The sequence below is a fragment of the Vespula pensylvanica genome, chromosome 18, assembly GCF_014466175.1.
Source record: "Vespula pensylvanica isolate Volc-1 chromosome 18, ASM1446617v1, whole genome shotgun sequence".
Classification (NCBI taxonomy): domain Eukaryota; kingdom Metazoa; phylum Arthropoda; class Insecta; order Hymenoptera; family Vespidae; genus Vespula; species Vespula pensylvanica.
Window position 1 is genome coordinate 2722556 of NC_057702.1, and position 23207 is coordinate 2745762.

The 23207-nt window shown below is 34.2% G+C and overlaps 1 protein-coding gene across 7 annotated transcripts in view; it reads left to right on the forward strand.

Annotated features, from left to right (window-relative positions):
• The window catches only part of LOC122635380 (sodium/potassium-transporting ATPase subunit alpha), an 82732-nt gene that overhangs the window by 34972 nt on the left and 24553 nt on the right, over positions 1–23207 (forward strand). The window contains exon 1 of one of the 7 annotated variants that reach the window (XM_043825544.1): positions 4726–4877. The exons of 5 other annotated variants lie outside the window; for them this stretch is intronic. In XM_043825544.1, coding sequence (XP_043681479.1) covers positions 4866–4877 — 12 coding nt within the window. In that variant the 5' untranslated portion in view covers positions 4726–4865. Of the gene's footprint in view, positions 1–4725; positions 4878–23207 lie in introns of those variants that run through there. One more of the 7 variants, XM_043825542.1, reaches the window with a different exon arrangement.

Consider the following 23207-nt stretch of genomic DNA (forward strand, 5'->3'; position numbering starts at 1 on the left):
TAGATAGAAAGAAAGAGAGAAAACGAGAGAGAAAAAGAGTGTGTGTGTGTGTGAGAGAGAGAGAGAGAGAGAGAGAGAGAGAGAGAGAATGAGAATACAAAGGTAGAATTATAAAGAGCTCGTGAATTAATATCGAAGTGTTCTCGATTACGTTTCTAAAAGTACTTATCGATTTTCCTCGAATGATTTAATCCTCATTATTTCATCGCTTAAAAAAAAATGAAAAAAAAAAAAAAAAAAAAGATAGAATCAACATCGTCCTCTTCTCTATCGGAATTTCGTTTTATACGTTCCAAACAAAGTAAAAAAAAAAAAAAAAAAAAAAGAAAAAAGAAAAAAAAAAGTGAATAAAAAAAGATAATCGTAAATTTCCTCGCGAAGAGATATTTGTCAAAGGTGGCCAATCTCGTTGAGATAAAAACATGACTATTATAATAACACTAACAAAGACAACGACAACAATAACAATAACGATAACGATAACAATAATGAAAAGTGTCAATTTCTTTAACGAGACGACACATTGGATTGTTTTCGTCTATGATTATGACCTTGTTTCTTGGACGAAAACATTGTCGGCTCGTCATCTTAAGAATTTCATTGACGTACTTACCATAGACGACAAAGAGATCATCTTTTTGACTGGATATTCTCTCTCTCTCTCTCTCTCTCTCTCTCTCTCTCTCTCTCTCTCTCTCTCTCTCTTTCTCTTTCTCTTCTATTTTTTGCTTATCTTCGTCATCGTTCATAGGCTATTAATAATAGCAAATTTTGGTAAGGAGCCATATGCTTCCTTGTGTTATATATCTACTCTTCGATTTTTCTTTCCTTTTTCTTTCCTTTTTCTTTCTTTCTCTTTTTATTATTATCATTTTATATATATATATATATATATATATATATATATATATATACTGTCTTCCTCGTATACAGGTTGTAACGAAAAAGAAAAAGAATAGTATCAAAAAATTTCTCGAAATAGATTTCTCATGTGCAAAAGAAATAAACAGTAGATACTATATCAACATCGATCTGCAAACCTTTAATTTCAGAGTTACACAAGATAGATTTTCATTGTTAGTGTGTGTGTGTGTGTGTGTGTGTATATATCAATGATGTTTATTTAATGGAATTATGATACGATATTTGTTGACGTTAATTTCGTTAGACGAAATGTTAAAGAAAAATGTTTTGCTTGAATATCGATTCTCAGCTTGTTCGTTTTATATCAAATATGGAGCAAAACTTAAAACTATAAGTTTAATAGGTATTATTAATTAATGTTGTAAGTCTGATAGATCCATTTGTTGGTTTTCAAATGAATTCAGTAAAAACGAAAAAAAGAAAAAAGGAAACATATTTCTCTCTTTGTCGTATATCTGTGCAACGTATATACACAAATTTATGCTCGAAAGAGAGATAGAGATATTGAATTTTTGTCTTTCACCTAATTCTCCACTCATGTACAATTATTCGTTATTTTTTTCTTTTTTTTTTCCTTTCCGATTAGTTCTCGAACGTATATCGATTGAGCGATATTGTTACGCAAGTACCATGGTTACTATAATTTTTTTTTTATCACGACTATTAACGTTTTTCCTATTTCAAGGAAAATACATATGTATGTTGGTATTTAAACGTTAATAATTATTTCCTCTTATCGTATATATGTTTGGTCACATATAAGGAACAAGGTAACGGTAAACGACAACGAACGAGAAATATAATTAAGGAAAAATCCTTTCAAAATGGCACGACTCGGAGTATTAAAGTGTTATACTTGTATAGACTAGCCTAATAATTTAACTTCAACCATTACCACTACTATTACTAAATAATACTAGTACTTAACTACCGTTGTCACCGTCGTCCTCGTTGTTCTCATTCGTTCTTAACGCGTTTTCTACTTCACTCAAAACTACAAGTAGAAATTAGTCTTTCTTTCTATATGAAAATTAGTTCTATTTCTATACAAAAATAAAAATATGTACGTATATGTTTGTATACGTATACGTCGTTTAAATTCTTAACATTATCCCATAATTTTATACTTTATCTTGATTCCTATCTTTTCTATTTTGTAATTTTTTTTTTCCTCGAATCGAGCTTTCCTAAAATAATTCTCGATGGATCAAGACATGCCTAACTCGTGTAAAATTTTAATAAATAAATAATATACATACATACATACATACATACATACATACATACATACATACATACATACATACATACATACATACATACATACATACATACATACATACATACATACATACATACATACATACATATTGATTAATACATCGTTCTCTGTTATTTCGACGAGTGAAGAATCAGGACAAATTATGAAACACGAGAAACTACTTAGAATCTCCATTTACTACATCTCCATTTTCAATTGTTGGAAAAAGTTGCTTGCTCCTACAACAGCAGTAGTAGTAGCAGCAGCTGTAGCCCAGCGGGATAGTAGCTAGAGTAATAGTAGCACATAGTAATAGTAGCAGAGCTAGCAGAGCTAGTACGCCGAATTGTAGGTATCTACGTACTCTCGCGAATCGATCGACATCGAGTACGTTACGTTGTACTCGCGAGAGGGCTCGCAAGATTCCACTCCTGTCCTCTCCCCTTCACTCTCTTTCTCTCTTTATATAGCTCTCTCGAAACCTTTCGCAAGGTAAAAAAAAGAGGAAAAAAAAATTGTGGAAAAAGTAATCTCGTCGTTGAATCGTAGGACATCTTCTTATGGTCCATGGAACGGACCATTCGATGGTATAAAAGTAACTACGAAGTAAAAAAGGATTGCACGGGAGAGCTTCTACCCTACATTCAAGTATCTCTCTCTCTCTCTCTCTTTCTCTCTCTCTCTCTTTCTCTCTCTCTCTCTCTCTCTCTCTCTTTCTCTCTGTCTGTCTGTCTGTTTCTCTCGCTCACTCTCACTCTCTTTTTCTTTCTTTCTTTTGAAGAATAAAAAAAAAGAAAGGGGGATGAAAAGAGGGTTCCTAACGTGGGATAGGATAGGGAACGACAGTTATAAGAGATAGCACTGCGTGTGTATTCTCATCTCTCTTTCTCTCTTTCATCCGTTTACATATATATGTATGTATGATAGGAACTTGCACCTATCTCTCTTTTTATGTGTATGTATGTTGTGTATCTGTGTGTATATGTTCTTTAGGTGTGTGTGTGTGTGTGCGTGTGTGTGTGTGTGTGGTGTGACGAGTGGGTTGAGTAGAGTCGGTCGGTCGGTCGGCCAAAGCGCCGTGTGGCGCGTAGCCCAGTAGCACAGATCGTGCCGCAGTGGTTCTCAACTATCACTTTATGACGTTAGCTTTGATTAATATACTGGATATTAACTTACATATATATATATAAATGTGCATACATATATATATATATATGTGTGGGTGTATGAATGTGTGTGTATATATGCACGTAATGTAATATGTATCATGTAATATAACACACACACAAGTATATATATTACACTTCAATTATTCTATACACTCTTATACGTCATACAAGAAACAGTATTTTTGAATAGTATTTATCATCGTAATATAAAGAGTTCGTAAAATAGAGCACGTAATACTTTTTCTCGATTAGACTAGAAAGAAGGACTAGACTTGGATTAGGATCGATAAAATATATAAAAAGGAAAAAGAAAGTATGTTGAAAAGGGAACAGAGCGTGAGAGAAGCACGTTGGGCTAAAACATGTTGACGATGGGACGAGAATCGGAGAATCACTGGCGTTTCGTGCTTTCTAGGGAGCTTGCGCGTTCGACGTAGCGTTTCGGGGGCGCGTTACATAGAAAGAGAAAGAGAGATAGACAGACAGACAGACAGACAGACAGACAGATAGATCGAGACTGAGAAAGAGAAAGAGAGAAAGAATGAAGGAAGGAAAGAAGGAAGGAAAGAAAGAAAGGAAGGAAGGAAGGAAGGAAGGATAAAAGAAGAGAAGGAAAGAGAAGAAAGGAAGGAAGGAAATAAAGAAAGAAAGAAAAAAAGAAAGAAAAAAGGGGTGGTGCGGGTACGTTCCAGAGTTTACGGGGGTTCTGGGCTTCGAGACGGGTACACCTTTAGGTGGGGATGATGCACATCGGCCTCGCTCGTTTGGGCGGTGGCGCTGCCGGGTAGCGCAAAGTAGTATCGCTCGCTTATGTTAGAGGAGATGAACGGCGGGGGCTGAAAGAGCGGTGGAGAGGGGATAGTCGATGGAGTAGAGTAGAGTAGAGCGGAGTGGAGTGGGGAGAGAGGATAGGTGGAGGAAGAGAAGGAGAAGGAGGTGGAGTAGGAGTAGGAGTAGGAGTAGGAGTAGGAGTAGGAGTAGGAGTAATGGTAGAATGAGAAGGGAGAGGGGATGAGTCAGGGCTTGCTGCTTGATAGGCGGAGAGGAGGAGAAAGGAGTGGTGGAGTGGGGGATGACGGACGGACGGATGGACGGACGGACGGACGTCGCGAGAAAATTGCCGTCGCGCAGCTTGGTGGCGCTGCGAACGTCGCGAGGCAAACTCGCTGAGGTTCTTGGTAAGGTGGACCGGAGGAGTAGTGGGGGTTGCTGGCGAACGGAGAGGGGGAAGAAGGTTGGTTCTCTTTCGAAAGAGTGAGATAGTGATAGAGGTGGATAGAGAAAGAGTGAGAGAGAGGAGAGGAGAGGTGGCGCGCGCAACGCTCGCGCGCAACGACGGCGGCTCTTCGTTCGTCGCGTTCTTCGACGGTGGGGTAGGGGTGTGGTGGTGGGGAGGACGGGTCGATGATGCCGGCGGTCCTCGACGACACGAAACGCCAGTCAGTCTCTGGTCCACTCGAAGTCGCGCTGTTAACCTTCTATTCTCATCGAACACACCGCTCGCCGCAGCCATGGGTGACAAGGTTTGTGCCATTAAAAGAAAGATAGATAGATAGATAGATAGATAGATAGATAGATAGATAGAGAGAGAGAAAGAGAGAGAGCGTATACGAAAAGAGAGAGAGAGAGAGAGAGAGAGGGAGAAAGAGAGAGGATGTATGTATATATTTTTACGAAATTATTAATATTAATAAGAATAATGATCAAAGAAAAGATACACGTAATTTAATTCTCGTCGTTTTCGTTCGGTCGTTCGTACGTTTATATACATTTGATCGGTTTATTCGTCGTTGTTGTCGTTTTTGTTTTTGTAGTTCGTTATTCGTTGTTCGTCATCGTCGTTTTCTCGTCGTTTCATTTCTGTCGAGCTTTGAAACTTATTCTCTTACTTCGTTCAGGTAGTTACTCAGTTATTTACGTATAACGTACACGTACGTAACTAAGTAACTAAGTAACTAAGTAAGTAAGTACGTAAGTAAGTAAGTAAATACGTACGTCCGCCAGTTGAGAATCGTCGCTGTATATGAGTATGATAGAAAAATATATAGAGATAGACTGAGTGAACGTTCTCAAATTAGAGAAGACGGGGATAAATATTAGACAAAGAGAGAGAGAGAGAGAGAGAGAGAGAGAGAAAGAAAAAAATATGTCGATAGTGTAAAACAGTATTGTTAAAGAGGAGCTTCGATCGGTTCTGTAATAGAGAGAGAGAGAGAGAGAGAGAGAGAGAGAGAGAGAGAGAGAGAGAGAGAGAGGGTGAGAGAGAGAGGGTGAAAGAGGGTGAGATAAGGTAGGATCATAATTTCGACTGCTCTCTTCTTCTTTCTCTATCATTTCTCTTTATTCGATAACCTCTCTTCATTGTATTATTTATCATTCGATCATCTTCGTTTAGCCTCTTCTATCTATCATTTATATAGTTATATTGAAGTATATAGTTTTATCATCGAGTGCTATATAATTTCATCAAGTAACAATGAACGAGGATGGTACCTCCTCTCGTTTCCTGTCCTTTTTTCTTTTTTTATCTTTTTTTTTTCCCCTCTACTCTATCTATCTGTCTATCTATCCTTCTTCGTTCATCTCTTTCTAATAGATTACGAAAGAATATTTAAAAAAAAAAAAAAAAAAAAAAAAAAAATATTGATGCAGGCGACAAACATTAGACCTTAGCCTTGCACAATTATTTTTATTCTCATAATGATTACGTACAAACAATCTCGATAAGCTCGTAGAAATGTCTAAGATAGTTCCTTCAAAATATAGAAAATATTTTGAAGTGTCTATCTGTCTCTCTGTCTGTCTGCCTGTCTGTCTGTCTGTCTGTCTGTCGTGGAGCTGTCAATCTGACGGTTTTCGTGTGCTCATTCCTGTTGGCAAGATCGTAAAGTCGCGACGCATTGCAGAATGGAGAGGTTTAAATCGGCTGTGCGTTTGCGTGACGAGTTTTAACGACCAGTGTGCTCTATCTCTATCTCCATCTCTATCTCTATCTCTGTCTATACATCTATCATATCTGAGTAGATCGGTTAGCTCGTGGTTTTCTGACCCGATTCATCGTGACGCGTTCGATAGAGCCAGTTTCTTAGTTTCCTTGTCCGATTATGGCCAACCGTGGTAGAGTCGAATCAGCTGGGAAAGTATTAGAAAGAGATACAGAAATAGAAAGAGAGAGAAAGGCAAGTAAAATTTGAGAGAGAGAGAGAGAAAGAGAGAGAGAGAGAGAAGAAAAAAGAAAGAGAAGGAAGAGACATACAGAATCTTTCTTTCGTAGATGCTTAATCGAAAAAGGAAAACCGAGCTCTACGGTGTTCTGCGCCTGCGTGGATTCTTCCAAAGAGAGAAACAGAGATAGATAGATAGATAGATGGATGGATGGATGGATGGATGGAGATACAGATTTTATTTAACGACGAATTTCGAAATCGCAAGAATTCAATGAGTGTGAAATTGTAGAAAAATTCCTTTTGAAAAAATCAAAAGATAGAAAGGACGAAAGGAAACGCTTTGATTATATTTCGATTTATCGTAATTAATTATTCGTCGTTATAACGATACATTCGAATTAACGTTAAATTCTATCGTTCTCTCTTCTTCTCAACTTTTTCTTTTTTCCTTCTCTTTTTCTATCTTCTATTTAAACACGTCGTCGCGTTTATATAATTCGGAAGTGGTGATCGCGACCAAGTGCATACGCGATTTTATCTCGACGCTCTTTGAAACGAGGAAGAGAGGGAGAAAGAGTGTGTGAGAGAGAGAGAGAGAGAGAGAGAAAGAGAGAAGAATATTGTCGCAGAGAGAAACGCTTGCCAGAAAATTTCCTTCTCACTCGATACAAATGCGCGCGTAGTGATTTTCTCACGATCGGCTTCTGCGCAAGACAAGTCTCTCTCTCTCTCTCTCTCTCTCTCTCTCTTTCTCTTTCTATCTATCTCTATCTCTTTCTGCACCGTGCGAGATATAGGTATTTCGAAATTTACGATCCCAGTTCTGTTCGATTAGGCGTTTTAATGAAAAGAAGAACTCGATGTTATTATTCAAAAATCTGTCGACAATTATTGGCAATTATTTCATTCAATTATTCCTCGTATCGACGTTTTCATTACGATCGAAAGATTTCATTAATAGTTTTTTTTTTCTTCCTTTCTTTTTTTTTCTGTAAATATCAGTCAACGTACGAAGTATACGAACGCAGTCGATCGGATGGTAAAATGTTGTTAACACGATCTGTCGAGTGTGACTCGACAAATTCGCTTTAACGATTATTGACAGAAAATTTGAATAAAACATTTCGTCGATCGCCTCAAATTAATTGGACTGAATGATAGCTCCGTGTGTGCGTGCGCGTGTGTGCAAAAGAAATTTTTTCTTTTTCTTTTTTCTCTTTCCTTTCTATATCTTTAAAATCCTATGAGAAAAACGATAACGAGTCTTTCTTCTTCTTCTTTCTTCTTCTCTTTCTTCTTCTTCTTCTTCTTTTTAATTGTCTTTTTTCTTTTTTTTTTTTTTTTGGTGATCGAAGATGACCCAGCACCCTTAAGCTCTCGACGATAAGACTCCTGACACGCCCTCGAATGCAAGCTCCCTCTTTCCGAGCTTTTCCATCCTTTCTCAACCCCTTCTTCTTCGTTCTTCTACATATCTATCTTCCATTTTCCATTTCAAATTAAATATATAGAGAATATATATATATATATATATATATGTATTCGAACGTAGACACAGTGACTAGTATCTCTCATCGATTGGATCCATTAATATGTTTCTTTTAAATTTGAAGATCTTTAACAAGTACGATCTTTTTAAAAATTGTTCGATCGATCGATATCCATCAAATTCACTCCATTATCATTTCTTCTCAAAAAAAGATTTTTAATAAATACGAATCTCTTGGAAGATTATTACCCTCTTTTCTTTCGTCCTTTCTATTTTTCACGGAAAGAATTTGGAAAAAGAAGAAAAGAAAAAGAGAAAGAAAAATATATATAAAAAAGACTGTGTAACACGATCGATGAAGCAAGAGAAAGAGGTGGAAGTGGAGAACGAGGTATAGAAGGAGGAGGAACAGGAGGAGAAGGAGGTGGAGGAGGAGGAGGAAGAGGAAGAGGAGAAGGAGGAGAAGGAGAAGGAGCTAGAACGAGGCAACGAAATCGTTAAAGAGGTCAAGAGAGAGAGAGAGAGAGAGAGAGAGTAAAAAAGAGAAAGAGAAAGAGAAAGAAACATACAAATGCAAAAAGAAAACATTCGTATAGAAAACATCAGCATAAATCTCTCTTTTTCTAGATCTTACTTAATCCTTCTCATAGATCTCTCTCATTCTCCTAGATCTCGATATTTCCCGATTGAAGCTATCCGATCGAAAATGTTCATGCATTTGTAAAAAAAAAAATTCATCGTTTCGCGACTGGTTGGATAATCGTCGTTGTGCCTAGATAGACAAAGATAAAAACACATAGATAAATATATAAAGATAGGATAGAGAGAAATAGAGATAGAGAATGAATAAGATCGCCCTCTTCGATGGTGCCGTTGCGTTAACCGATTCGAACGAACGGCGGCGCTGATGCGCGCGCGAGAGTTCGTGACTGTGGATCCAAGGACGGTGCCGTCAATTGAAAAGGTCGATCCTTTTAAGAGGCCCTTACCGACGTTTTCCATTCATTGAAATTTCTTTCGCCTGGCACACTCGCCGGTTTAACTTCCGCCTGCGATTATCTATCGCATGTAGTTTCCGCGCGGCTACCATTACCTCGCGAAACTTTTTTTTTTCTCTCTCTCTCTCTCTCTCTTTTCTTTTTTGCTACTCCATCCATACCCTCCTCCCTTTATTCCTTCTATCTCTCTTCTTCTTCTTCTTCTTCTTCTTCTTCTTCTTCTTCTTCTTCTGCTTCCTCTTTCCATTCCTCCGTTCTTCTTTAAAAAGAATTTTGTTGAACCCTCTGTCATCGAATTAATTCAATATAGTATCTTTAGTTTCTTATCTTCTTCTTTCTTTCTTTCTTTCTTTTTTTTTCTTTCTTACTCGTTCTTTTTGTTTCTCTTGCTTTTTCTTATTTTCTACTGCTTTCGACTTCTTTCTCGTTCGTCTTCGTTTTACGTTTTTTCTTTTCTTTCTTTCTTTCTCTCTCTCTTTTTTTTTTTTTTTTTTTTGTACTTTCGCGAACGAGTTTTCTAATAGTCGTTGTAATCATCGTTATCGTTATTATTGTTTTCTCATTTTTTTTTTTTGGTATTTTTCTTTTTTTGATATCCATACTTTTGTTTTCCATTGAAGCAAATTCGTACAGAAGCGAACGAACGAGATAGTCTTTCCTTTTTTCTTTTTTTCTTTTTTACCTTCCTTCGAATCGATTAATCCCAATGGATTAGACGTTTCCAATTGATTATAATTAAATAAAGGAGTTTTATGTCGTTTAATAAGTATTAGTTTCTTCTGTCTTTTTTTTTTTTTTTTATCTATAAATTAGATCGATCTGATCGTTGAAGAAAAGAAATGAATTTACGCAGTGATAAACGTTCGTAGCAATAAATATATATATATATATATAATTTTTCTAGACGTGCGTTAGAGATAGATTTGTTTCCTTCTCTTTCACTTCCTCTTACGGAATATTTTTCTTTCTCTCCCTCTCCCTATCTCTTTTCTTTATTATTATTATCATTATTATTTTCTTTTGCTTCCTCCTAAGGTGGCGCAGCTTGGCGACCTCATTGATCATTCCAGGCGTACGCTTCGTGATAGGACTTGCGCCCTTTGCAAAGTGTTCAGGGCGGTTACATAATGCAGTGACGTTCGTTCATTCAGGCCGTTCATTCGTCCGTCTATTGTGAAACACACTCGTGTCGACTGGAAACTTCCAAAGTATAAACGACCTATCCTATAAAGATTTACATGCATACGTACATACATATGTATAAATTATATATATATGTATATATAAAATTTATAATTTCGATTAATTTCATTCGTGATCGTTTTTGTGTTCATGGTATATTAAAGATTAAAAATTAAAAAAAAAAAAAAGAAGAAAGAAAGAAATCATATTATAAACATATAAAATATAAAGTGAATTTAATGTGTATGCATATGTATACACGTATACGTGTGTAGTACGTGTGTGTGTACGTACATACGTACGTAGATATATCTCGGACAGGTGTTCTCCTATCGTCGTTGATATTCTTTTTCACTTTTATCACCGTCGCGTTATCTTCCAAACAGGTTTTTCACGTAACGATTCTTGAATTATTTGCTAAAGACTTTGTAAGAGAGTTCGCGTTAAAACGATCACCTTCAACTTGATAATTTCAAGTTTCGTTAGCAGGCTCTAGACGAAACTAAATACATATATAACTAATGCATTTAACATCGTAGAATATATCTCTTCGTTTGTCGAACGGATAATTATTTCTTTTTTTCTCGAATGATACAAGAAAATAAAGAGAAACGAAAGGAAAGAGGACGTTTTTATTTTCTTTTTCATTTTTCATTTTATTTCTTTTTATCTTTTTTTTTTTTTCCTTTTTCTCGAGCGAATTATCATATCGGTGAACGTGACGAAGTGTTGTCGGTGTATGTTAGGAGAAAGAGAAAGAGGACGAGGACGAGGACGAGGACGAGGACGTGGACGAGTTAAGCTCTCTTTTTCTCTTACTTAGAGGGTAATATCAGGAACACGAGATAGTGACGTAGGAGAAAGAGGGGAAAACGATGAGAGGGAGGGTGGAAGAAGGGGTGTGTGTTCAGGGTGTGTTTTACGTCGTTGGTCTCTCTCTCTCTCTCTCTATCTCTCTTTCTCTTCTCTTCGTTCCGTGACTAGGGTTGCTGGTACTAACACAAGTAGGAGAAAGAGAAAGATATATATATATATATATATATATGAGGGAAAGAGAGAGAGAGAGAGAGAGAGACTACGACAACGACAACGACAACGATCGTAGGTGGAAGGGCCAGAGACTAGATGGCGCCCATGGCGACTTGCTGGCTTCTGGGGCGCCTATCGATCCTAACTTATTTATAATTCATCTGACATTTCGATTGGTACGATAACGTCGAGGCCAATTGTATATTCGTACTCTTCGATATATTACACATATTAGTAGATATACATATGTATGTATGTATGTATGTATGTATGTATGTATGTATTTATTTGTGTATGTATTTCTATTCTTATATTTCATCCCTTATTTTCATTTCCTTTTTTTAATCTTATTTTCCTGCATCGTCCGTTCTACTTTACCCTTTAAATCATTTTTTTCTTCCTTACGTTTGTCGAGGATTTGAAAAAGAAAAGGAAAAGAAAAAGGTGGAAAGCTTGTTAATTAATAATCTTATCGAATAACGTTCTTTGAAATTCATCTTCGAAAAAGAAATTATCGTTGATGGTTGAAAGTCGAAATACATAAAGGAGATATGTACGTATGTATTATTTGTACATGCATTTCTATTCTTATATTTCATCCCTTATTTTCATTCTTTTTTTAATCTTATTCTCTTGCATAGTACATTCGTTTGATGTACATTTAGATTATTTTTTCTTATACTCGTCGATGATTTGAAAAAAAAAAGAAAGAAAGAAAGAAAGAAAGAAAGAAAGAAAGAAAAGACAAAGGAGAGAAGCTTGTTAATTAACGATCTTATCGAATAATGTTCTTTGGAATTCTTCTTCGAAAAACGAATTATCGTTGATGATAATTTCGAATGATATAAAAGAGATATAATCTCGATTAACATTTTTTTTTTTTTTTTACCGAAACCGATGTTACTTTTAACGATCGGATTTCCCAATGAAGTTTTTATTTTATCTTACTTTCATCTTGTTTATTAATAACCGAACGATATTCGATAATAATTTTTATTTTCCTAGAAAGAAAGAAAAAAAAAAGAAAAGAAAAGAGAGAGATTATCCGGAACGTGGTTACTTTCGTGCGGGCACGAAAGCTTTCCGTGTCCTCGTTTAAGTAAAATCGAACATTTTTCTAGAGAAAAAAAAAGAAAAAAAAGAAAAAAAAAGAAAGAGAAAGAGAGAAAGAATTAATGTCATCGAAGCTTCTATCTCTCTCTTACCTAGCCACTCACTCTTTCCTACTTTTTTTTCTTCCTTTCTTTTTATTTTCATTTATCTTCTTTTCCTTTCTACAGTCTGTTTATTTCAAATTCTCCCGCCTTTCTTCTCATTTATTCTGCATGAACGGCAATGAGAGACAGAGACAGAAAGATAGAAAGACAGATAGAGAAAATTTCTATTTCCGCCGCGGCCTCTATATCCCTCGTCGACTTTCTTTTCTTAGAAATGATCGATAAGCGTTGAAATCGGCACGAGTTTTATGGCCCTCTTTCTTTTCTACAACGACGATTACAACAACTATAATAATTTCTTTTCAAAATGGTATAACAGTTCAATCGATAGGTAATGAAAATTTCATTCGTATCGATGTAACTCTTCGTCATTCTTTTCTTCTTGATTTTTGTTTTATTTTTTATTTTTTATCAAATACATTAACCCCTTTTCTATCTATCTATCTATCTCTCTCTCTCTCTCTCTCTCTCTCTCTTTCTTCCTTTTTCTCCTCCTTCTTCATCTTCGTTCGTAAAATGTTCTTTCGTGAAATCATAAAATCGTTTCTTTGATCTACGATCAAACGAATCGAAGATCATCCGTATGAATCTTAACGTTCATAGATTCTTCGATGTGTTTAATCGTTGCTTCTCTCTCTCTCTCCATCTCCATTTCCACCCCCACTCTTTGAAAGACTTCCGCTTAAAGCATTTCTCGGTCTTCTAACTCGAAGCGTCTTGTTTACTTTTCTTTTAATACGGTTAAGCATTCGTTAAGGTCGTTCACCACTCTCTTTCTTCTTCTTCTTCTTCTTCTTTTTTTTTTTACTTTTTCTTTTTTGTTGCGATGGTTGAAAGCGTATTATTATATTATAACTTTTCCAACTTACGTTATAATTAATATTGATATAATATTGTAAATGTTATATATTAAAATAAAAAAATAGATCTTTACAAATATACGTAATGCGATAATGATATTAAACGATACGATACGAGATATTATTGTTTATGAGTCAACGTTATTTTTAATTCGATAAAAAAAAAAAAAAAAGAAATGCATCATCGAATCTTTATATTCCCTGTGAGATAAGTAATTAGATATTAATTATTTTATAGAAAAGTAGGGGAAAATAAAAATTCGGATAAGTAATGAAGATAAACGAGCTTTAAAGAATCTCTCTGTAAAAGTATTTTGCTTTAAAAATATTTATGAAACGCTTGTGTATTATTTACTTTAGGATTAGAAAACGTCGATATTCAGTATAGTTATTGTCGGTCACGTTTCTTCAAACGTGTTGGAACATTGAATGTCTCGTATCAATCAAGTCAACTCAAGTCAAGTCAAAATAATAATTTTCGCACGTTTTCTTGTACACGCAAATGGACATATCCGTTCGATCATTTATTTGTCTTATTTATTTATTTATCTATTTATTTATTCATTCATTCATTCATTTATTTATTTATTTATATATATATATATATCAAAAATCGTCAAACTTTAAATCGAATTATTAAACGTTCTTAAATTACCTAGGAAAGGTAAGAAAACATTTCGTTAATCTTCGTGTTAATTAATATCAATGCTCAAGGATGCGGATCAATTTAAAGGTTAAGGTTCATTGAATTAATTCATGTTCGTTCTCTGGTTCATTCGTTCGTTCGTTCGTTCGTTCGTTCGTTCGTTCGTTCGTTCGTTCGTTCGTTCGTTCGTCCGTTCGTTCGTTCGTTCGTTCGTTCGTTCGTCCGTTCGTTCGTTCGTTCGTTCATTCGTTCGTAAGTTTTTAATTGATTAATTCTCGAGACTAAGGTCCTCTCTCTTTCCTCATCGAATTCATTTAATTATATATACCTTAGCAAATATAAAAAGGAAACTTTCTTCGAATTAACAAAGATTATTATTATTTTTCCTTTTCTTTTCTTTTTTGTAGTAATTTAATTCTGTACAAATTTTTATTGATATATCTCATGATTAATAAAAATTTATATACATACATATATACATTAATAACATTTTTTATTAATATATATAATATATAATAAACATATATAATAAATTTATACACGCATATATATATATATATATATACAAAATATATAAATTTTGTATATACATCGATACATACATACATACATACATATAAAATAAATAAATTTTACATCGATCGACGATATAACATACCATTGATTTGAACGAACGAGTCGATAACCGAGCTGCGTCTGGTTCGTTAAACATGGTAGTGGGGGATGTTGGCGAACGTGAGGGTGGGATAGACGCAGGTAGATGAGAAAGGAGAGGAGAGGAGAGGAGAGAAGAGAAGAAGAGAGAGGGAGAAGAGACCGAGTAGACGACGGGTCGTATCAAACGAGAGTAGTGATGCTCTTATTGGCCCAAGTTCCGAAGGAGAATTTACTATCTCTTTTTCTCTCCCACGTTATCTGCTTGTCTGTCTGTCTTTCTATATATCCCTCTCTCTCTCTTTCTCTCTCGCTCTCTCTCTTTCTTGTCGAAGTAAGTCGGGCTGTGACACAAATACGCACAGTGTCTCGAAGACTTTCAGGGACGATCAGACGAAAATAGACGAAAGTCCAATTTTAATCGCGGAACCTCGACCCGCGTATTTCCTACGTGTCCATCAGCGTAGAATCAACAAAACACACATACAGAATCGTCAACATTCATATTAATGCATATGTGTATACGTATGTTTGTTTCTTTCTCTCTCTCTCTCTCTCTCTCTCTTTTTCTCTCTTACATCGTCTGTATACACATACCCATATACACACGCACACACATATATATATATATATTATGTATATATATATGTATGTATAAGCTTTTGGCCGAGTTTACCACTTGTGCACACGTTGTAAAAGCTTCCTCTTCCTCAAGAAATGATTTCGATCGATCCGTACTTCCACACACCTGGCACGGAATACCAACGTAAACTTTATTTTATTGGCTTATCTACCATCCATTTATTTGAATTACATATCCACAAATATGTTCAATATAGAAAAATATATATATATATATATTATATCGTACATCGTCATAATAGAAGACCTTCTTTATAAGTCCTCCATTACATGGACGACTATACAATTATTCATTTCTTTAATTATTTAATTACTCGTTTCATTTTTTACTTGTAACCTTGTTACTATTTCTCTTCTCCTTCTTCTTCTTTTTTTATTTTTTTTTTCGCTCGCTTCTTTTCTTTTCTTTTCTTTTTATTTATCTCAAAAAAAGAAAAAAAAAAAAGAAGAAAAAGGAAGAAAGAAAAGAAAAAAGATTTCTAAAAGAATTTAGCAGAAGTTAAATTATATATAAGCAATAGGAAGCACGTTGTAGTTGGATGTACGGATCTCTATCGGTGTGTTCATGTAGCAGCACGTAGTCACTCTCAAGTTAAACGGCCAATCTCTCCCTCTTGACCCAATTCGTAAAACGTCCTGTGGCGACGCACGCCTGACGTCACAGGTCTCCTCTCTCTCTCTCTTTCTCTCTCTTTCTCTCTCTCTCTTTCTCTCTATCTATCTATCTATCTATCTATCTATCTATCTATCTATCTATCTATCTATCTATCTATCTCTCTTTTACGAGAGTGAGTAACGCGTGAGGGTGCGTACAAGGCCAGCAAACGTTCTCTCTTTTATCCATAATACGTTTTCTTTCTCTCTCTCTCTCTCTTTCTCTTTCTCTCTTACACACATTCTGAATCTGTTTCTCTGCTTACGGAAGAGACATTATTCGATCGGTCGTTGCCTATATACTATTTATCTATATATCTATCTACCCGGATGTTTCTTGCATTCGATCTTTCAATTCGCCAGAAGAAATTTGTACTTCGAAGAATCCCTAATCATAAACGTAAGACAATTAATTAATTAACGTCTTCTTCTCTCCTTCTTCTTCTTCTTCTTCTTCTTCTTCTTCTTTTACCACTTCTATTTCTATTTCTTCTTCTTCTTTGGTATATACACAGTAAAATCGATTAACATAGCCGAAGAAAAATCAAAATCACAGTTCTAATTCATTTCTACGACTTTTTGTTATCTTAATTCGCTGATGAACGATATTACTCGATGTTTGTGTATTGATGATTAAATATTTTTTTTTTTTTTTTTTTCTCAAGAAGTGTCTTTTACTTTTGAGGATTCGGTGATGTTCGGAGGACATAGAAAGAAGTATTGAAAAAGAAAGAAAAAAAAAAAAAAGAGAGAAGAAAAGATTCGATGGAACGTTTCCAAGGCAATCTCGACTTTCCTACGAGCAATACGATTTCTATAAAGGCTGAATACTCGATTATTCTCCGTGAACGATTTTCGAATAATAGCTCTGTTAGTTCTGGTTTTCACGTCGAATTTAATGGAAGGACGAAGAGAGAGAGAGAGAGAGAAGAGGGTGAAAGGTGAGTTGAATCGGTTCGAACTTAATCGTCGAATAGTTTAGCTTGATCGATCGAAATAATCCAACAGACTTTATTACTATCATCATTTTGTAGTACGATTACAATTTACCATCGACGAAACGATTTACTATTGAACAAACAAATTTAAAAAAAAAAAAAAAAGAAAGAAAGAAAATAAGAGAAAAAATTGAACAATTTTAGAACAAAATTTCAATAAAATACTTTAGTAACAACGTTGAAATTTAGTTTCCATAATCTTTAACAACACATACACATATACACACGTAGGTTCACACCATCTTTAACGTGATGATGTAATCACGAATTAAGTTTTACTTACCTTCGTAGAGAAATTTACTATATTAAATTCTACATCTGGTATATTAAACAAGGATGAAGTATTGAGAGTAACGTCGAGAAAGGGTGAAGTATTAGGATCGTAACGGAGTATATATGTATATATATTTTCACCCTCTGTCTTTTCATCCCTTCTATTAATGGATCAGCGATTCGGTGTCGTTGCCAGCTGGTTGTTTCATGGCCTGTCTCTGAAACCTCTCTTTCTCTTTGTCTTTTTTACCCTTCCATCTCTTCGTTCTTGTCTCTAATTTCAATCGAGAAATGAAAATGTAATAAGACAATTGCTGATAAAATCTCATTCGACGTATTGAATAAACTCGCTATACCTTCTTTAAGATCCTACAAGTCGTTATAATTTTTTGTTATACTCCATATAAATTTTTTGATTCATTTCTTTTCTTTACTTCCCTATAACTCGATTAACTTAGACAACCTAGAACGAGTCTGTACATTACGTATATATTTTTAATTTCTCTTCTACAACTCGATCTTATCAACAATACCAAATCGTTCTATATAATAATTCTTTACATTACTCTCTTCGTTACAATTCATTCATACAACGATGATGATTAAAAAAAAAAAAAAAGAAAAGAAAAGAAAAGAAAAGAAGAAAGATTCAAATAGACGGGAGATCATTCTTTAATAATAAATAAATTATACAACGACGAGGATGAAAATAACAGTAGTAGACATCTTCCTCGATATATAAATCTTGAAGAAGAAAAGGAACTATATATATATATATAAAAAAAAGGGGGGGGGAAAGGAAAAATTGAAAATATAGATAGATTAAATATTTTAGAAGACGGAATAAATGATTGAAATAAGGATGGAGGTTAAGGGTTGAGGTTGGATCGTAAGGTAAGGAGTTAGAGTGATAAGAAATCACGATGGAAATAAATACCTGTGAATAGCTCGTATTTCGTAGGTGGTACGATAGAGCTCAGCCGCAGTATACGAGGACAAGCGTAATAGGGTGCCCTGGTTGGGTATTGATCCATGATGGTGCACAACGGTTGCTGAGGGGAGAGGTTGGGGGTTGGTGTTGGGATTGGAGTTGGGCGTTGAGGGTTGGTAGTAGCAGGGTTGTGGTGTTAGGAGAGACCGTAGCATCGACGCATGCGCTTTTAGGATCGAGGTTCCTTCATCATCGACCCGCGACGGTTCGGAAAGAGACATAGAAATAGAAGGCGTAATGCGGAAAAGCACGGGTGAGAGAGAGAAAGAGAGAGAAACAGAGAGATAACTATATATTATATATTACGGAAGAGTGAGTTTATATATATATATATATATATAGGATGTTTTCAAAATGATGATGAAGTTAAATTTTAAGAGGATATTTTATTTGTAAGGATTGAAGAAAGAGAAGAAATGGAGATGAGATAAACGTTGCTTTTCAAAAGTTGTTTCTTCTTCTTCTTCGTTTTTTGTTGCTTCGGTTGCAGACATGTGTTCTCTTTTATTTACGTAGAAATTTTTACGAACGTTTTATATCGTCGCAATGTTTGAATTATAGAGAAACTCGTGTAGTGAATATTTTACTAGTTTGGTAAGGATTAAAAAGAGAAAGGAATAAAAAAAGAAACGAGGATGATATAAACGCGTTGGCTTTGAAAAGCTTTCTTTTTCTTTTTCTTTTTCTTTTTCTTTTTCTTTTTTTTTTTTTGTGAAGTTACAGACATGTTCTTTCTATTTATGAACAAATTTTCACGAATTGCTTTTTGTATCGTCGTAACGTTTCATTTGTAAAGAAATTCGTGTAAATTGATTTCGTAATTAGTCCCCGTAATTAGGATTCGATCTAAATGAAAAAAGAAAAAAAAAAAAAGAAAAAAGGTTTGAAAATAGCCATGTTTTATTAGTACGATTAGTTATATTTTTTTTTTGTCTCAGCACATTTAAAGAACGTATTAAACGATTTATTTGTAAAACACTTTGTATGTGTTTTAAATATTCGACGATTTATTTTTAAAACATTTCCTATGTACGTGTTTATATAAGAAAGAAAGAAAGAAAGAAAGAAAGAAAGAAAGAAAAATTTAGTTCGATTTAATTCGATCATGGTACGGTAGCATCGATTTAAACGAACCCTCGAGTAATTCTTCAAAAATGGATAGAAGCTTTAAATCAACCTCGTTACAGGGCACGAACAGAAAGTTCGTACGAAGTATTATATACGGAGGAGTGGGTTCAAAGGGTGGTAGGTTGGATTAGATAGGGTTGCGTTTGAATTGGGGTTGCGCCTGGTTTGATAGAATTAACGGGGTGAGGGGTTTTCAAGAAAGGAGACATATGTTCGAATCACGCGAAGATCGTAAATATGTTGTACATATGTATGAAATATGTAGAATATGTATTCTATTTTATCTATACATGTAAATTAACGTGATTAAAAAACAGTATTACGAATAACGAGTAACCTGACCTAAAAAAAAAATATATATATATATATATATATGTATCATCGATTATTTAAACGAAGAAGATCCTAATGATCCACTCGATCTTGATAAAGATAAAAAAAAAAAAGAAATAATGGAACGTGATCCTCGTATAATTTGATTAGTTTTCGTTACATTAGGTTAAATAAATTACGATCGATAGATCTTATATGATAACTTCTTTTTTTCTCTTGATTATAATTTTAATAAGATCAAATAGAATCGAATTATTTATACGTGCGATATTAAAATGAGTTACGATGTTGTAAATTCAACGGGTTCTAATGATTTAAATATTTTTTTTTTCTTTCTCTTTTTCTTTTTTTTTCTTTTTTTTTTTTTTTTTTTACGAGTGATAGATACGTTCCTGCGGGGAAAGGTCGAGTCCCGAATTGGGTTAAGCCGAGTGCGACTTCGCTTATAATTCGTTGGATGGCTCGTTACAACCCTTTCCCCTTTATGAACATAGCTGTCCTTTATTCTCCAACCCTCTCTCGTCTCTGTCTGCTTCTCTCTGTCTGTCTCTCTCTCTCTCTCCCTCTTTTCTCCCTCTCACTCCCATTTCGACGCTCTAACTCTTGCATAAGGGTCCCCGAAGCCGAAGATAGTTACGCAACTCGATTAAACTTCGTGTTTGTCGTATCTATAAAGCAACGAAAATTTCTAATATATCTTCGGGAGAATTTTAATGAGATTTTACTATATCTATATATTTCTGAAAATGTGTATATGTGTGCCTGTTTGTGTATGTATGTTTAAATTAATTTAATAGAAATGAACGAACGAACGAACGAACGAACGAACGGAGGATGAAAATTTTAATTGATAAAAATTCGTATTTTATGTTATGATTATTATGTTATATATATTATATATATATATGTGTATGTATGTATGTATGTATGTATGTATATACAATTTCGATTAACAATCTGTCAATATCGGACATTAAGAAAAATTTAATCAATGTCTTTGATATACGAACGAATAATAATTAATTTTAATTATTCTCTCTCTCTTTCTCTTTCTATCTATCTATTTATCTATTTATCAATCTATCTCTCTCTGTTTTTATACGATGTAGTCGATCAATGAACGACGATATTTTAAGGAAATGATTCGTTTATCGTAAACCACGATAAACGAGTTACGAGCGAATGATTTTGTCATCGTTGATTAAGTCCTTCCTTTCTTTATATTCGTGAACACGTTAAATGAAAAAATAAAAGAAAACGAAAAAAGAAAAGAATGTCTTGTTACATAACAAAATCATTGATAATCATGTCCGTCGATTTTCTTATTGCTATGATCAATTTTTTAATACGCGTCTCCGCGAATCGTTTCTCGTGTTGTCGTCAAATTTAATCGTCTGTTCAGAAAAGGAACAATAAGATAAAAGAAATTAATTAATTAATTAATTAATTAATTAATTAATTAAAAGAATCGATAAAAATCCTTCTGGAGAAATAACTGATAAACTTTTTCGCTCTTATTCCTATAACTCGAATGAAGTTTTCAAAATTTTTAATTCGATTTATCGGCTGGGCAAGTTAAATTATTAAACTTTGTTAAGTTTAACACAAATATATATATATATATATATATATATATATAAATTATAGTATATGTACATATAAATTGCATATATACAAATAATATCTATACAATTATATTATATATATAAATCGTACATAAATATAAATCGTATATACAATAATACACACAAATATAAATTACAGAAAAGAAATATATATTTCTATAATTATATATACATTATATATATATATATAAAATATATATATAAAATATATATGAAGTACGATCGTTATAAATCATTACATGCATGTATAGATTCGAATCAAGATAATAGTTGTTTTTCTCTATCGAGAAATATAAGCAGTAGTTGCCACAGTCTCTCTCTCTCTCTCTCTCTCTCTCTCTCTCTCTTTTTATATGAATGGAATGTATCTTGACGTCACGATAATCACAATATAACCGCAAAGGGAAATTCCTTGCGTAAATATCTAAACAAGAAAGAAAGAGAGAGAGAGAGAGAGAGAGAGAAAAAGAAAATGAACGCGTATACTCGAATCGAGAACACTCGGTTGAACGACCCTTCTTCCCTATCCCTTTAAGTCTCTCCTTCTCTCTCTCTCTCTCTCTCTTTCTTTCTCTTTCTTTCTTTCTCTCTTTCTCACTCTTTTTCTTGCGTTAACGATCTCGAAAAAGATGATACCACCGACCCTTTTTTTCTTCGATGATCTTCAAGCAGCGTTTACACTATCTTTTTCTCAAGAGTCCAACGAGTTCTAAGTCTTTCACATATTGTACCGTTAACATTTACCTTACCTTATTTTACCTACATACATATAATTCTCACCTTTTTTTTTTTTCTTCTTCAAACTTTCAAAAGCTTTCACTTCTTTCACAATCCATAATCAATCGCTATATCCCAATTACGATTACGATCCACCGCAATATCTCTTGACATTACCATCCTATATAAATATCGATATTAAAGTCAAAATCGGATTTCAAGATTATATAATAAATCGAAGAAAATGTAGTTAGTCAAGGTAAGTCAAAAAAGAGATAACAGAACGAAGAAACGTGAGATAAAGGATTGAAAGAGGATTTCAAAATCAAAAAAAAAAAAAAAAAAAGAAAAAAGAAAAAGAAGAAGATTGTATATGAAGAATATACATTCAGACAGAGACAGATATAGACAGATAGATAAATAGACAGATAGATAGATAGATAAATAGAGATAGATAGAAAGAGAAAGAAAGAGAGTGAATGAGTGAGTGAGTGAGAGAATGAGTGAGTGAGTGAGTTAATCGTTCGAAGAGGTTCGTATTCAGTGGCACGGTCGCGACCAGGCAAGCTCTTAAGGTCAATTCACTCGTGAGTTACGAGTCGCCGCAATAACGTATCAGCAGCCACGTATACCGTGCTTCGGGACGCGATTTTATCGTGGCCGCTTTCCTGCGGCCGGTTGCGTCGCCCCCGGTCACACTCCGACCACTTCCGCTCGCGGATTTCTCTCTCTCTCTCTTTCTCTCTCTTTCTCTGTGTGTGTGTGTGTGTGTTTCTCTCTGTCTCTCTCTGTCTCTCTTTTTCTCTCTCTCTTCTCTTCACTTCATCTAATCTCTACGTACACCACCGTCATTATTATTCTCTTCTACTATATCTACTAACGTGTGTATATATGTGTGTGTGTGTGTGTGTGTGGTTTTGTGTGTTTGTGGGTGTCTCGGGAGACCATTCGAGATACTTGTAACTATTCTTGTATCTAGATAGGTAAATATATATTTTGTGTATGTATGTGTGTATATATGGAATTTATATAAATAAAGTATAATATATGTGTGTATATATATATATGTATGTATGTATATATATATTATATATTATTTATATATTTTTTGTTATATATATTATACATTATATGTACTTATGTATGTATTTATTATGTCATATAATATAAAATGTCGAATTTCTTTTTGAATAGAATAGAAATATGTTATCTTTTTATTTCTTTTTTTGTTGATTCTCTCTCTCTCTCTC